General features: G+C 32.1%; 1 protein-coding gene across 1 annotated transcript in view; it reads left to right on the top strand.

Annotated features, from left to right (window-relative positions):
• Positions 1 to 12682, top strand: part of LOC106464372 (dynein heavy chain 10, axonemal-like) — a 125092-nt gene extending 112410 nt beyond the window's left edge. Inside the window, 8 exon segments of the mRNA XM_013924509.2 lie at positions 284 to 589; positions 1504 to 1675; positions 3001 to 3132; positions 4370 to 4581; positions 5784 to 5951; positions 9081 to 9261; positions 10264 to 10409; positions 12197 to 12682. Of these exon segments, the coding sequence (XP_013779963.2) occupies positions 284 to 589; positions 1504 to 1675; positions 3001 to 3132; positions 4370 to 4581; positions 5784 to 5951; positions 9081 to 9261; positions 10264 to 10409; positions 12197 to 12343 (1464 nt within the window). The 3' untranslated portion in view covers positions 12344 to 12682.
• The last annotated feature ends 3108 nt before the right edge of the window (positions 12683 to 15790 follow it).

Raw genomic sequence — 15790 nt, forward strand, 5'->3', positions numbered from 1 at the left:
ACAAAATGATGATACTTACTTTTGATGTCACTGGTTTAAAGCATGTATTAAAAGACATGGTAGTTTTACTGTAGATATGGTGGTCTTCAGAGTAAAAAACAAAGTGATGATACTTACTTTTGATGTCGGTGATTTAAAGCAAGTATTAAAAGACATGGTAGTTTTATTGTAGATATACTTTAGATTCAGTTTTTCAGAAAAAGTTCAATGTTGTTGTAATTGACTATTGAAAATATTACTTAACTTTTGAGATGTGTTAACACAATTTCACCTCTTTTGGTAGGTTGTAACTGAACCTCCTAATGACCTGAAACTGAACCTTTGCAACACCTTCCAAAAGATCAGCATTAATTCTTTTACTTCCTGTCCACATCCAGCCTTCAGTTCTCTTGTGTACGTCTTAGCTTTTTTTCATGCTGTGGTGTTGGAACGCAGAAAGTATGGCAAGCTGGGTTGGAATATCAGTTATGACTTCAATGAGTCAGATTTTAGTGTTTGTATGCAGATTTTGGACACATATCTGACCAAGTCACATTTTAATAATGATGTCCACATTCCATGGAAATCACTAAAATATCTGATTGGCGAGGTGAGTTTAAAATTATTTAACCTTAAAACGACTGTTATCTGAGAATTTGTTAAAAGGGGCTGTCAGTTATTTTGGTGTGTAATGTCCTAAAATGTAATAAATTTAGTACCTACTCCCCCCCCCCCGAAAAAAAAAGTAATTTTTCAAATTTTGTTATTATTGTGATAAAAATCAAACTTTAAAAAATATATTAAAAAGACAAGTTTGTTTGTAATTATGCACAAATCTACACAATGGGCTATCTGTGCTCTGACAAACACGGGTATCGAAACCTGGTTTCTAGCGTTGTAAGTCCGCAGACATACCGCTGTGCCACTGGGAGGCTTAAAAAGACAAGTTGTTGTTTTTTCAGTTATTACCAAGTTTGTGTTTTTGCACAAGTGACATTTATAATATACAAAGACTGTTAACACTATTTTATATAGTTGAGATGGGCCATAGCTGAAGTGACCATAAGAAATATTCTGTGTGTTCTTGTTTATGGTATGCAAAAAATACTTGTTAGACTAGAATTAAATGAGAAATACACAGTCATATATGAAAAGGAATATTAAATAAATTTTAAGAAGCAAGAATTGCCATATCAACATTGATCAACTTTCCCGTATTGTATAAAACAAATTCATTTAATAATTTTAGATATTTCATACTTCAATGTAAAAATGAATTAATAAAGATGTGAGGTTAAAGTTAATTTATTGGCAACATGTACATTTTCACTATTATTATGTTTTTTGTTAATTATGATTTGTAAAAAGTATGGTAGAAAATATGATTCGTTCTTTATTCTTATGATAACAGATATGCGTGTTTGAACAAAGACTTTTAATGTGTTTACATTGTCTTTAAGTTTCAAATAAAACATTTCTTGAATCTGCTTACGGGTGGAATGTTAAAATTACTTATTTCTGCAGGTAATGTATGGCGGCCGAGTGATTGATGACTTTGACAGAAGAGTTGTCAACACCTACATGGATGAGTACATGGGAGACTTCATCTTTGACACTTTCCAACCTTTCTCCTTCTACCAGAGTGACCGTTTGGTCTACAATATACCACCTTCAGGCAGTAAAACTAGCTATCTGAGTGAGTTTAACTCATTATTTACCAAAGTTTCATTTTAATTTATCTCATTATTTATCCAAGTTTTATTTTTTTTAATTCTTTTATCACCCATCCTTATTACAATTTTTTAATCATTTTATTTCAGTTGATAATTTTAGTTCAGGTATTGGTCTTTTAGATTTAATGAAATATTTCCATATATAGCTTTTACTGTTTTTTTTACTCAGCTTTTTGAATATGAAAAATACGAGGCCCATGGTAAGTTGGTTTGAGGACTTTAATGGATGGCCAGGTGGTTAGGGTGCTTGACTCATAATCTGCGGGTCACGGGTTTGAATCCCCATCACATCAAACATGCTCGCCATTTGAGCCGTGAGGGCATTATAATGTGACGGTCAATCCCACTATTTGTTAGTAAAAGAGTAGCCCAAAAGTTGTAATTGGGTGGTGATGACTAGCTGCCTTCCCTCTAGTCTTACACTGCTAAATTAGGGACAGCTAGCGCAGATAGCCTTTGTGTTGCTTTGCGCGAAATTCATAACAAACAAACAACTTTAATGGACAGCAACTTCCTGTTGAAAGAAAATGAAACAACATCTCTTCTTTCAACAGACAGTTACAGATCATTAAAATCTTCATACCTACTGTTTCAACTCTGTAACCTGTGATAAAAATGGTTTTGAAACAGCTTTAATTTATTTTGATAATTAATGGGTTAAAAGCAAGTCTCTTGAATAGATTTAAAAGTTATTTTTATTTAGGTGTGAGCCTCTTTTGTGAGTTGGTAAACTGCTAGAAAATGTTATCATTGGTCAATTCATAAATAAATAAATATTAGTAAACTGTGAAGATACCATATTTTTATTTAAAATTTCTGACTTAAATATTTGAGACCTTTAAACTTAGAAATATAACATTAACTGAACCATAAGAATAAGTTTTACCCCTATAATTTATGAATGGTTAACCTAAATCAGAGGATGCTGTACTATCTGTTTATTTCATTAAGTTAGTTCTAGATGATACTTGTTAGTGAGAGTTGTACTAGACATCTTCTATGTCTAATATACATATTTAACATTATTATGTGCCACCATGTTTGTATACTTATTATTTCACTCTTTCTTGTTCTTGGTGTTTGCCAAATTTCTTGTGCACCATTTGGCTCCGTAAATGTGTATCCAGATATTGATATGGAACACAGTGGGTCATATTTATATTATGTTAATATAAAAGCAGAAATAAAAGTGAACATTAACGTATAAGTCATTGTAGTTAATATTTCAGTACAATATATATAAATTATTACTGAAAAACAGAATGTTTTTACTTTTTGAATTATTTAGATGTTATAGAAAGTCTTCCTCTGGCCAGCAGTCCAGAAGTCTGTGGTCTTCATTCAAATGCTGAGATTGGCTACTATACTCAAGCATCAAAGGACATGTGGGTCCATCTAGTGGAGCTTCAGCCTCAGATGGGTAACTTTAAAAACTCTTGATAACATACTCCATTTAGCAATTGTGTATTTATGTGAGCATGGTCTCTAACAACAAAGTGAGCTTTAGAATCTTAACTCTTTAACTGTTATGTTTATAAGTAAACAACTCTCCTAGTGCCAGATTTACTTTTATATATGTAACAAAAACAAAAAGACGTGTTTTACGTTTCATTACTTATCACAAACTTGAAACTGGTAAACTCTGGGAAATTTGAAGGGGGAACACCCTTTCTTCATGATAATACAGAATTCCAAACTCACATGGCAATGCTCTAAAGATGGATATACGTGTGCTTTTGGCAGTGAAAACATTTATTTTCATTAGTTTAAATTTGTTTTATTTTAATTGAATACTTAGCACACTGTTTGTGTTTTATAGTTCATGGTTCAGAGTGTTTAGAAAATTCTGAAAGTACACGTATACAGGTTTGTTTATATATATGAAGCGGCATTCTTAGATAATTTGTTTCCTTCTTGTACAAAATATTTGTGTTTTAATGTAATAGTAGACAATAGAGTGATTTTAATAAGTTCCATATTCAAGTTTCATTAACTGAAGAGAAATATCATATATATATTTTTTTACTTATGTTAAAACTAAAATTTGTAGAAACACACTGTACCAACTTATTTTCTTGTAGTACCTTAGAAAGAAGGCACTAAATTAGAACCAATCATAGCCCAGTGGTTAGAATACTAACTGAATCTGAGGTTTGTTCATTACTGTCTCCCAAAAAACCTAACTCTGCACTTTAGGATCATGTGTGCATTATAAGAGCAATGGTCAAAGTCAATTAAAGTAGTTTATGGTGATGGTATTGACTGGTTGCCTTCCCATCTCACTCTGCACTTTGAGGTCATGGGTGTATTATAACAATGATGGTCAGATCCAATTATTTAGTTAGAGTAGCTTACAAATTTATAGTGATGGTATTGACTAGCTGCCTTCCCTCTAATCTACCACTTCAAAATATAGCCCTTGAGTAGCTTTGTGCAAAATTCCACAAACAACAACTGTTCAATCAATCAGTGTTAGTGGTATCACACAAACATTTGAAGGTAATGGTTAAAAAGAGCTTAACTGTAACTGAAAATTAGAAAAACACCACATATTATCGTGAGAAATTAACTTATTGAATCGTTGCTTTTTTAACTGTTGTATAGTTGTGATTAGAGATCAAATCAGATGCAAGTATAACTACCCACTTTCAATACAGGTGGCACTGGTAGCGGTGATAGCCGTGAAGAGATTATTAGCAAAATTGCATCTGACATATTAGAAAAACTACCTTCACTCTTTGACCTTGATACCATACGCAAGTCAATCGGCACTGTCCGTAATCCAACAACTGTAGTACTTATGCAAGAGCTGGAGCGTTTCAACATTTTGCTGAACAGAATGCACACAAATTTAGCAACATTGCAGAAGGTCAGTATGTGTTTCACTGTGTATTAGAAAAATTCAACAATTGCTAGTAGATAAGTAGATACTACCTATTATAAAGAATTAGCTCTTAATGACAATATACTTGTAATTGTTTCTCTTTCTTTATACTATCAGGATATGTGAAGAATATTATGGAATGGTTATATCAAGGACATGGTTGAAATAAGACCACATTTTTACTGGTTACATCTAGGATGTGTTTAAAATAAGACCACATATTGACTATCTACATCTAGGATGTGTTTGAAATAAGACCACATATTGACTAACTACATCTAGGATGTGTTTGAAATAAGACCACATTTTTACTGGTTACATCTAGGATGTCCAAAGACATATATATGACTGTAACTAAACTGAAGCTTTTACACAGCATCCAGGTGACTTAAATAAATGCTACTTTAATGGCACCATAGAGAGATTACTAAAGAAATCTTTTGTCAAGAGTAGCATTATCAAAAATACCTAATGTTCATATTTTATTCATTCATCAACTTATCTGTAACATTTCTAAGAAATTTAAATAACCACTCACAAAAAAAAAGATCCTAAAAATGTGGTCTTATTTCAACCACGTCCTTGATATAACCATTCAAAATGTGGTCTTATTTCAACCACGTCCTTGATATAACCATTCAAAATGTGGTCTTATTTCAACCATGTCCTTGATATAACCATTCAAATTGTGTTTTTATTTCATACACATTTTAATTCACTCAATGCGTTTGCAAAGTTTCTAATAAATCCATAATGTGATTAATATTAACTTCTGATCAAAGCAAACTATGTACATAGATCATAATTAAAAGTATAAATCTAGTAATGAGCATAGCTAATTAAGTATAAAGTTCAAACTATAGTACTAATAATGGTTAGAATGTATTGTTTCGTCATTTGGGTACCCTCACTGTTAACAAGATTTTTTACCATAAACCTAATCATATTTCACAAGGTTCAGCCAGCTCAGGAGGCTTGGGTTAGTCCTAAATCCATATACTAAGCCTACAGCATAGAATAATCATTATAATAAAATAATAAACATAAAATTAAATTAGAAAAAAGTAAAAGTGGATATATGTTTCAAGTTCCATATTAAATTTAGTAAATTCTTTGGTAAAAAATAACAAACGTTGGTAGTGCTTGATGATTGTGGAGGTTTTAAAGTTTCAGTTTGTTCTCTACAGGCACTAGCTGGAGAAGTGGGAATGGACCCAGAACTGGAAGATGTTTCTCGTTCACTGTTCAATGGTCAGTTACCAGAAAGCTGGCGTCATCTTGCTCCACTGACTCGTAAGAGCCTGGGAAATTGGATGACTCACTTTCATCGAAGGTACAACCAGTTTAAAGTCTGGGTAAGGTTTCCTTCAAGATCTTAGAAACTGTCTAAAGCCTAAAGTTCAAGTAATTCATTATGCATATAACATATTAGTTAGTATATTTGTAAGAACTGATATAAACTAATTTACATAATATCAATATTTCATGTAGTAATTTATACATATTAATGTCCTTGTTGATGGAGTCTGGGTGTTTCTTTCCACAGTTGAACCAAATCCCTGGACAAACATTAGTTGTTGTTTTTTTCTTCTTTTTTTTGTTTGTTACTGAAAAATTTAGTCTAAAAAACTTTATATTTTTATGTACATTTGTGGGTAATTTTAAACATACTTTTCAATGATGTAAGAAGAGACTGTTCAAAATAATACCACTTTTTCTGCTGTCAACTGTAAGGAAACAACATGAACACATTTGTCTCATTTAACAGACAATTAAATTACATTACATTACATTAAATCAAATGTAAATTAAATTGCCTTACAGACAATTATGTAATAGCTTCTATTTCAAAGAGTTGCTACAGAAGAATTATAATCAGTATTAGATATTCTTAATTACGAAGATGATACAATATTTTTATAATTTATACTGGAGTGTATAATAAATCAAAGTTCCATATAAACTGGTAAATGTGTAAGATAGGTCTGATCCAAGTAGAACTGTTGGGTATGATATCCATAAGACCCAAAACAGCAGGGTGATAATGGTCACACAGTCTACTAAGGGCTTATATGAACTTCCTCCAAAAAAGTTATTTCCAAAACTTAAGTCCCAAATTAAGTACGTATTATTTATAAGGGATTAAACAAATGTGATAGCAACATAAACTTTTATTTGTTTGTTTAGAATTGTGCAATCAATGGTGGCCTCATGTGTGTAGAATTATACACTGACTTTTCTCTACAATAAAGTACTTTTCTTTTACTTGTGAGATTTCGGCCCTCTTACCAGAGCCTTCACTGGGTAACAGTGTACTATAGGGCCGAAAGCTCGTTAATAAAAGAAAAGTATTTTAACGTAGAGAAAAGTCAGTGTATAATTTTACATATAAATTTACCTACATTATGAGTCTTAAAAAACAGTTATCAAGCTAAAGGAGGCCTCAACTAATTGATTTTTCTTGTGTTTAAAGCTGGCAGTGAGTTTGGAAGACTAATTATATGTTAACTGTATGTTATATATATATATATATAACATACAAAACAGCACAAAATGGGAAATAAAAGGATATTTATAGACTTATTGAGAAGTATAAAGTGTAATACCGGGATGTTTACTGAAAGAGGGTTTACATTGATTAAAAGGGCTTCTTTAATTTTGTTAACTGCTTTTGTTTTATAATGAATAATTTGAACATTATTTGTCTGTGATGTTCAAAAAATATGTGAATGAGGTTGAAGGTGTTTCTTTCATGGAGTTTCTATACTTCCAGTTTCTTCTGTGTTAAAATCAGAACAATCTTGACAGTTCGTCCTATGCATTGTGCCATTTGGGTTAATCTATAGATATTTCTAGAAAATATAGATGAAAGTTTTTTACGTGATTTGAAAATCAATCTAACGGGTTGATTTAAATTATAGATTTTGGAAATGTTAAGCCAAGTTCATTTCAGAGCTAAAGAAATAAGGGGTACATATGCATGATATGTTATTTTATTTTAGTTATTTTTACATGTTAATTTATTAAGAAAAAAAAACTGTGTAATAGTTTGATTTACTAAAGTCTCTTGAGAAGTTGTCATTCATAGAACAAAAACACAGATTTCCATTATTACTGCATATACATTTACACATTCTATAACATGGGCTTTCAAAAACTGAGGATCATGAATTTACTGGCAGCATTGAAGGCCGAGTTTTTCTCGTACATAGCTGTAAAGTATAGTTGCAAAATGAAGTTTGATATCTGCATTCTTGATTTATCACTGATGTCTCTTATTCACAGATGAAGTTAATAGAGCAAACTATTATACAATTTTAACATCCTAAATTATCCTACAAAAAAACAACAATATGCAAATAAAATTATTTATTGAAGCATACCACACATAACTCAAGTTTTTCTTTTGACATTTCCAAAATCTGTAACTTAAATCAATCTGTTAGGTTCATTTCCAAACCAAATAGAAAACTTATTTTTGCTCTTTTACAAATATCTGTATACTAACCCAAATGGCACAATATATTTGAGCATCACAATATTATAAAATGTAATATTATGACAAATAATGCGAAGACTATATATCATCTTTCTAATTAAACAACATAAGCTCTCTGTCAATCACCTGGTGGGTCAGCAGTAAGTTTATGGGCTGACAGTGATAAATCTGGAATTTGACTTCCAGTGATGAACACAGTGCTGATAGCCCCTTGTGTAGCTTTGTACTAAGAAGACAACAAAATAAATATCTTGATGTTATATTTTATAGTTTATTGCATTTTAACAGTGCTATCCATTTCAATTCTCTCTCTCTCTCTCTCTATATATATATATATATATATATATACTACCCTAATTTTATGTGAAGTTGGTCAGTATGACCAACCTCGTAACAACCATAAAAATACAAAATAAATCAAAATTATCTTTTTTTTTATTCTCTTTCTGGAATTACTTCAAATTGTACATTTGCTTACATTAAATAACTTAAATTTCTTAACATTATACGTCTGTTTCTAATTAGATGTTATTGTTTTATTGCCCTTTGAAAAACACTGTAAAGTGTGAAGTACTTAAATAACACAATGTTAGTAATATAAATAATAAATTACAGACAAGACTGTCAAACTTTGTAAAAAAACCTTGGTAAAACTTCTGTATCCAGATATGTTTCGTGTCACGGCATCAATATCTAGATATGTATTGTATCGTATCAGCCATAACATATACTGTTGTTATTATAATTGTCTTTTCTTAATAATACTGGGTTAATGATAGTGAAACATTGATGTATTTTAACTAATCTTTTGTATCACATTTTTAGCTGTTTTTACTTTATTTATTACCAAAATTCATCAGAAACCCCCAGAACATCAAAAGTGGTATGTTCACTAATCTGAACCTGACTTAAGTAGTAGCATTAGTATTTATGCAGTCTGTGTGTAAGACAGTATAACAAATAACATACAAGCCATTACATCCAGGTGAAGAAAGGGGAGCCACAGGTTATGTGGTTATCAGGATTACACATTCCAGAGTCCTACCTGACTGCTCTGGTCCAGGCAGCTTGTCGGAAGAATGGATGGCCTCTTGATCGCTCCACTCTCTATTCCTCGGTCACCTCATTCCAAACGGAAAGTGATGTTACTGATAGACCTCCAATTGGTGGGTTAATATCACATTTCCTGAGATGTATTTAAGTGAAATACTCATATTATACAGTATCTATTAATGGCTGAAGACGGCTTGAATGGGTAATGAAGAAAAACTTTAATATAAGTTTAACATAACAGCAAATGTACAAGGTTTTGTCATCATCAGAAAAAACTCCTAAAAGCAACCCTGAATTCCAAATATCAAGAACTGGACTACTTACAAATACTCAAACAGAAATTAGACCACCAACTAGCCTGCTACCTCAAACCAGATGATTACAGCAATATACAACGCGCTATCAACCAAAACAACTCATTGTTGAATCAAGAAAAGAAGTCAATACACAAGAAGAAGCTAGATCAACTCAGGAAACTACAACAACGTGAAGTGAAACACAACAATGCAGCTCAGCCTAACCTTGTAATCAACAGATCTGATCCGACACTCAACGAGTACCTGATGATGACAAAACCTTGTCAAAACATTGTACATTTGCTGTTATGTTAAACTTATATTAAAGTTTTTCTTCATTACCCATTCAAGCCGTCTCCAGCCATTATTTGTCTCAAAGTGGGTTCCTCGTCACCGAATTTGAATACAGTATCTATGTTTTCACTATTAATTAATTATGTTTTTATAAAAGAAAAGAGAAGTTTTAAACTGAAAAATATTTCGTATTTATGTTACATCTTGTCTTAATATTTGTCTTTTCACAATCAATAAAATGTTTTACTTAATTCTGTTTGAGCAGTATTGTTTTATCATGTTTTCGAAAATACACTAGTTTTCCTCTTTTGAAAATAATAATAATTATATACTCCTTATTTTTGCTGTCAAATATGAAATAAATAATCCTTTTGTTTGTTTTTAAGGTCATTTTTGTTCTCTAGTTTAGGTTGTTAAATCTGTGAACAGAGTATTTGTTCATTATGCAACCTTGATTTCATCTTAAAGTAATTAAGAATCTTCACTTTACTGAACATTATCTGTCATTGCTGTTCCTTCGTTTAGGCTGTTACGTCTGTGGACTGTACCTGGAGGGTGCTGGTTGGGACTTGGAACAAGGTTGTTTAGTTTCTGCTAAACCTAGAGAACTAGTTCAACCTCTTCCTGTGCTCAAAATAATTCCAGTGGAGACCCATCGCCTTAAACTTCAAGTAGGCATTCCATGGAGTAATGTTCAGGTTCTTTTGAAGCATAATAATGTGGACAGCTAAAACTGACAACCAGATAGACTACGAAAAGCTATTGTAAACCTAAGATATATGCACTTGCTGACATACAGAGCCTAATTTAAGAACACTTTACTAGACTAATTGTGCATGCAAGAGGGTCTGGGGGATGAGGGGGTTAGTTATTCACACCAGCTGTTAAGAGAAAAAGACGTTTAAATTTAATTTTTATTTGGTATAGGGAAAAGATGTTTACTAAGCATACAGAAAATTGTAAATTATTTGATATTTTTTTGTTATTGTTTTGAAATAAATATCAAAACACTGGGTCACTGTAAATTAAGCAGAGCTGATTTAAGTTATGAGCTACAAATAGTAGATGTTTTGAGTAGATGAATTATGCATCTACTATTAGAATGTATTCCAATGTAAACCTTGGTTTATCAATACAAATGCTGGAGTTTGTTCCATGTTCACCCCATGTGAACCTTGATTCGGGGGTCCTACCCCCCATTCTTACCCTTAATACCATCACTACGATACTACAACTTTTAAACAGGGCAACAACTATTCTATGTATTAATAGTTGAGTTTATTGCATTTTAGAGCAGTAATCTTAAAAAGCAGACATAGACAGAATATTATAAAGTTAAAACTGATTTTAGTTTTAACAGTAAAAACCAGTGAAAGAGATGGAAGTCACATGAGAAGTAAGACATGGATAACTTTATGTTCAAGGGATGATACTTTGTTATATGTAGTTTAAACCTATACTTTGGAATAGGTAAATAAAAAACTATAAATACAGTGTTTACAAGCAAGATTCTTTGTATAGTTCAGCTAGTAGTAACCCAAGGGTTAATTTCAATTTATTGCCAAGTTGATTCAAACATCCAACGTTACTAAGTTATGAAAATATAGCCCCCCTCCCTCTTGCTGACTAGGGATCCCCATGTTAAAATAATCAAATTTTTGATTTAAAAATAAAAAAGTAAGTTGAGAAAATAAAAGAAGCTGAGAATCATGAATTCATTATATATTATTTTTTTAGATTTATAAACATTGACTCATTATGCACTGTTTAAAATGGGGTAAGGGGTAAATTTTTGTGTAAAATGTATTTACTTCATACTTTTATTCCATGTGGGATAAAACCAATTAGGTTATGAAGGTATGTAGTTAGCAATATTCCCAAGAGAGGGCGTAACAGAACTGTTTACTTACAATGTCGAACTTGTAAACTTTAGCCCTCGTGCAATAGCATGACCCTGTTTAAAAAAAGTATGTACATAAGAATTAAAGCTTTTTTGTCTTTTCTCTCACATTTATTTGGGTTAAAGAACTTTCATACCTTGTCAGCTTAAAGTTTCCAACAATAATTTTATTTATCACAATTTTAGTTTACGGATAATAAGTTTTATTTAATGATCGTAATATGGAAGTATTTGGGAGTCGATTTTTTATTTTGTAGAGAACAGTAAAATATCTGGTTGTTTCTAGTTAATTATGCATGATGTCATGGGCGGCCGCAGGAAGGGGCAAAGGGGTCACTTGTACCCCCCCCCCCTCCCCTCCGATTTAAAAAAAAATTACTAGATATGTAAAAGTATTCTTCTATGCTATATTGGAAAATCATAAGATATCTGAATTTCGATTTCATAATTTTTTCAAACTTGAATTACTTAACCCGCCCCCCTAATTTTTGATGTATAATAAAAGTAAAATTATCTTCAAAAAATGGAAGTTTCATTTTGTTAACCATTATTTTGTAGAACACTTTCCGAACACCTGTGTATACAACTTCTGACAGACGAAATGCCATGGGAGTAGGACTAGTCTTCGAAGCTGATATCCGTTCAACAGAACACATCAGTCATTGGATATTGCAAGGCACGTGCTTACTACTGAACATAGATTAATCTCAGTAAGCTTCTGTTTATTCTTGCTGCATTAAATATGTGGTTGATTTTAATGTCAATGATACTACTTAATTATTAATTGTTTGGTAAATAACTAAATCTATGTTCATTTTCATCAAAAGATTGAAAAACAATTTTTTTAAACATTCCCCAAACTTTGGAGGGAAATTCTAAAACAAATATGCTGTTATTTGAAATCTACAAGAATTGTTTTTCAATCTGTGAGAAATTTCCAGTTCAAGGAAATGTAATATTCATGTTTTCTCATATTTTAAATTATTTAAGAAATCTTGGTCTAGATGTTTGTAGACTTAAGCCTAGTCATATTTCATGTGTTTTTTTTTGTTTTTGAACATTTTCTGTATTGTTACATGTTATTACATTTAATTGTTTATTTTCATAAAGTTTTATATTACCTCTTTTTTTTTATTGAGAATTTAGGAAATCAGATTTTTACACAAAATTTTATGGTATATATAATAAATTTTATATGAGAAATTCACCCTGTGGTTATTGATCTCCCAGGAATGTTTATAGTTTCTTCTACAATATGTATACATGTCACATGAGCCATTTCAACATTAATTCAACTTTTAATACTGATAATATCAATTTAAACTATTCAACAAACTGCATTCCTTTTTTTTTTGCATTAGTTTTGTTGTAAAATTGTATTATAAATTATTTATCAGTCACCAAACTTTGCTGATCAATATATTGAAATAACAGCTTAATTAAATCAGCCCAGTTTACTACTCGCCTTATAAAGTCATATGTTATCACAACCTAGATTTTACTAATGATTCGGTACTAGTCACTATAGTGTATTTAATTCATAAAAAACATATAATATTGCTCACTACCAAAAGTGCTATTAATGAAAGAAACTTTGCATGAAACAAGTTCCTTAAACCGTACCTGAATTTGCAGCATCTTAAAATATAAAAGTTTCTGTCGACAAGAATATTCTAGTTTTAAAACTTGTTTGCATTAAAAACTACTGATAGATTGTTCTAAAGTAAACAAATGAAGCAACTGGGCACACGGTGTTCAGGTGACAACATTTTACTGGACACATGGTGTTCAGGTGACAACATTTTACTGGACACATGGTGTTCAGGTGACAACATTTCTCTGGACACACGGTTTTCAGGTGACAACGTTTCACTAGACACATGGTCCAGTGAAATGCTGTTACCTGAACACACATGGCTTTAGCTGATAGTGTTTCACTGGACACATCGTATTCAGGTGACAGAGTTTCACTGTACCAATGGTGTTCAGTTAACAGCATTTCACTGGACACATGGTATTCAGGTAACAGCATTTCACTAGACACATGGCTTTAGCTGGTAGTGTTTCACTGGACACATGGCTTTAACTGATAGTGTTTCACTGGACACATAGTATTCAGGTGACAGAGTTTTACTGGACCAATGGTGTTCAGGTAACACCATTTCACTGGACACATGGCTTTAGCTGATAGTGTTTTACTGGACACATGGTGTTCAGGTGACAACATTTCTCTGGACACACGGTTTTCAGGTGACAACATTTCACTGGACACATGGTGTTCAGGTAACAGCATTTCACTGGACACATGGACGGTATTCAGGTAACAGCATTTCACTGGACACATGGCTTTAGTTGGTAGTGTTTCACTGGACACATCGTATTCAGGTAACAGAGTTTCACTGTACCAATGGTGTTCAGGTAACAGCATTTCACTGGACACATGGTATTCAGGTAACAGCATTTCACTGGACACATGGCTTTAGTTGATAGTGTTTCACTGGACACATGGTATTCAGGTAACAGCATTTCACTGGACACATGGCTTTAGTTGATAGTGTTTCACTGGACACATGGTATTCAGGTAACAGCATTTCACTGGACACATGGCTTTAGTTGATAGTGTTCCAGTGGACACATGGTATTCAGATGACATCATTTGTGTATAGAGTTGATGAAGAAGTAAAAATGTTAACCTCTAAATACAATGCAACCAGGCCACTCATCCATTGAAGTTCACCTTGATGCCAGTGAAACTGTATTATTTAACACTAAAGAATTTACAAGATTCTGCCTAATTTACACTTTAACACTGAATGACAAAACCTTATGCTTTTATTAAATTTTTAATTAAAAAACACCAATTCTGATAGACTTAAGAAGTTCTAACATATTATGCAATAAATTACAACAGCAGAACATAAATAGTTTATGAATGTGTAAAAATTTTGAAAAAAATTAATAAGTTGGAATGAATCAGTCATACTGTTAGGCTAAAGCATCTAAGAACATCAGATATATCAGTACTGTAAAGTTGATCTAAGACAATAAGCTGAGCTTGCTAATAAAGAAGTTGTTGTAATAAATATGGAGAAAAACACTTTAGTTACCAAAGCATTTGACTGTTATGTTTATAAGAAGAAGCATACAAAGAAAGAATATTAACAGTTGACTGAAGCATAAAGCAAATTTCGAAAGCCTTCTCTAACCAGGATAAGAAACCTGTTTCACACCTTTTCTTGTCTACTCTGTACTTAGATTATTATAATTTGAAGAGTCTGGGTGATAAAATGTGTTTAAACGAAAAGCAATAAATCTTCTTTTTTTTCTTGTTGACTTGAGACTTTGAGGTTATTAAGAATGGTTTTTATAGTGAGATATTCTAGAAGTAGGGGGTACATGACTTGCATACTTCATCAATTCCTGAGGACCATAAATATAATAAGATGAGAAATAGAAAACATCAAGATTGGACCAAAAATCGTTTCTGCCGTGTTGGTTTGTGGTATTTCAAAGTAGGTAAACCTAGCTTATTGTCACTTGGTCTAGACAAAAACAAGGGTCGGGGATCTTGTATTCAGAAGGACAAGAGTGGAAATTCTTTGCAGGTGAAATAAATGAGAGAAGACATCATGTTGAACTCAAGATAAAAAAAAGTAAGCAAAATATTTATTGAAGAAAAACTGGAAGTAACCGCTGATCATAGTGATAAGACTATTGCAAATGAGGCTGTAGATAAATGAAAAATTGTTGGACAGTACCCTGGTAAATGTTAACGTACAATCATCACCAGTGATGAATAAGACACAGATGAAACTTCACTAACACATCGTAACTCTCAAAGCATCACAAAATGGACTGTCTTTCTAAAGATATGGAATGAATCTTATGTGAAAGTGTGTTTGTCTCACATCACAAAATGGACTGTCCTCAAAAGCTGGAATGAATCTGTTGCGAAAGTGTGTTTATTTCACATCACAAAATGGACTGTCCTCAAAAGCTGGAATGAATCTGTTGTGAAATTGTGTTTGTCTCACATCACAAAATGGACTGCCCTAAAAATCTTGAAGGAACTTATGTGAAAGTGTGTTTGTCTCACATCACAAAATGGACTGCTCTCAAAAGCTGGAATGAATCTGTTGTGAAAGTGTGTTT

Source organism: Limulus polyphemus, unplaced genomic scaffold (genome assembly GCF_000517525.1).
Source record: "Limulus polyphemus unplaced genomic scaffold, Limulus_polyphemus-2.1.2 Scaffold1632, whole genome shotgun sequence".
NCBI classification, from domain to species: Eukaryota; Metazoa; Arthropoda; class Merostomata; order Xiphosura; family Limulidae; genus Limulus; species Limulus polyphemus.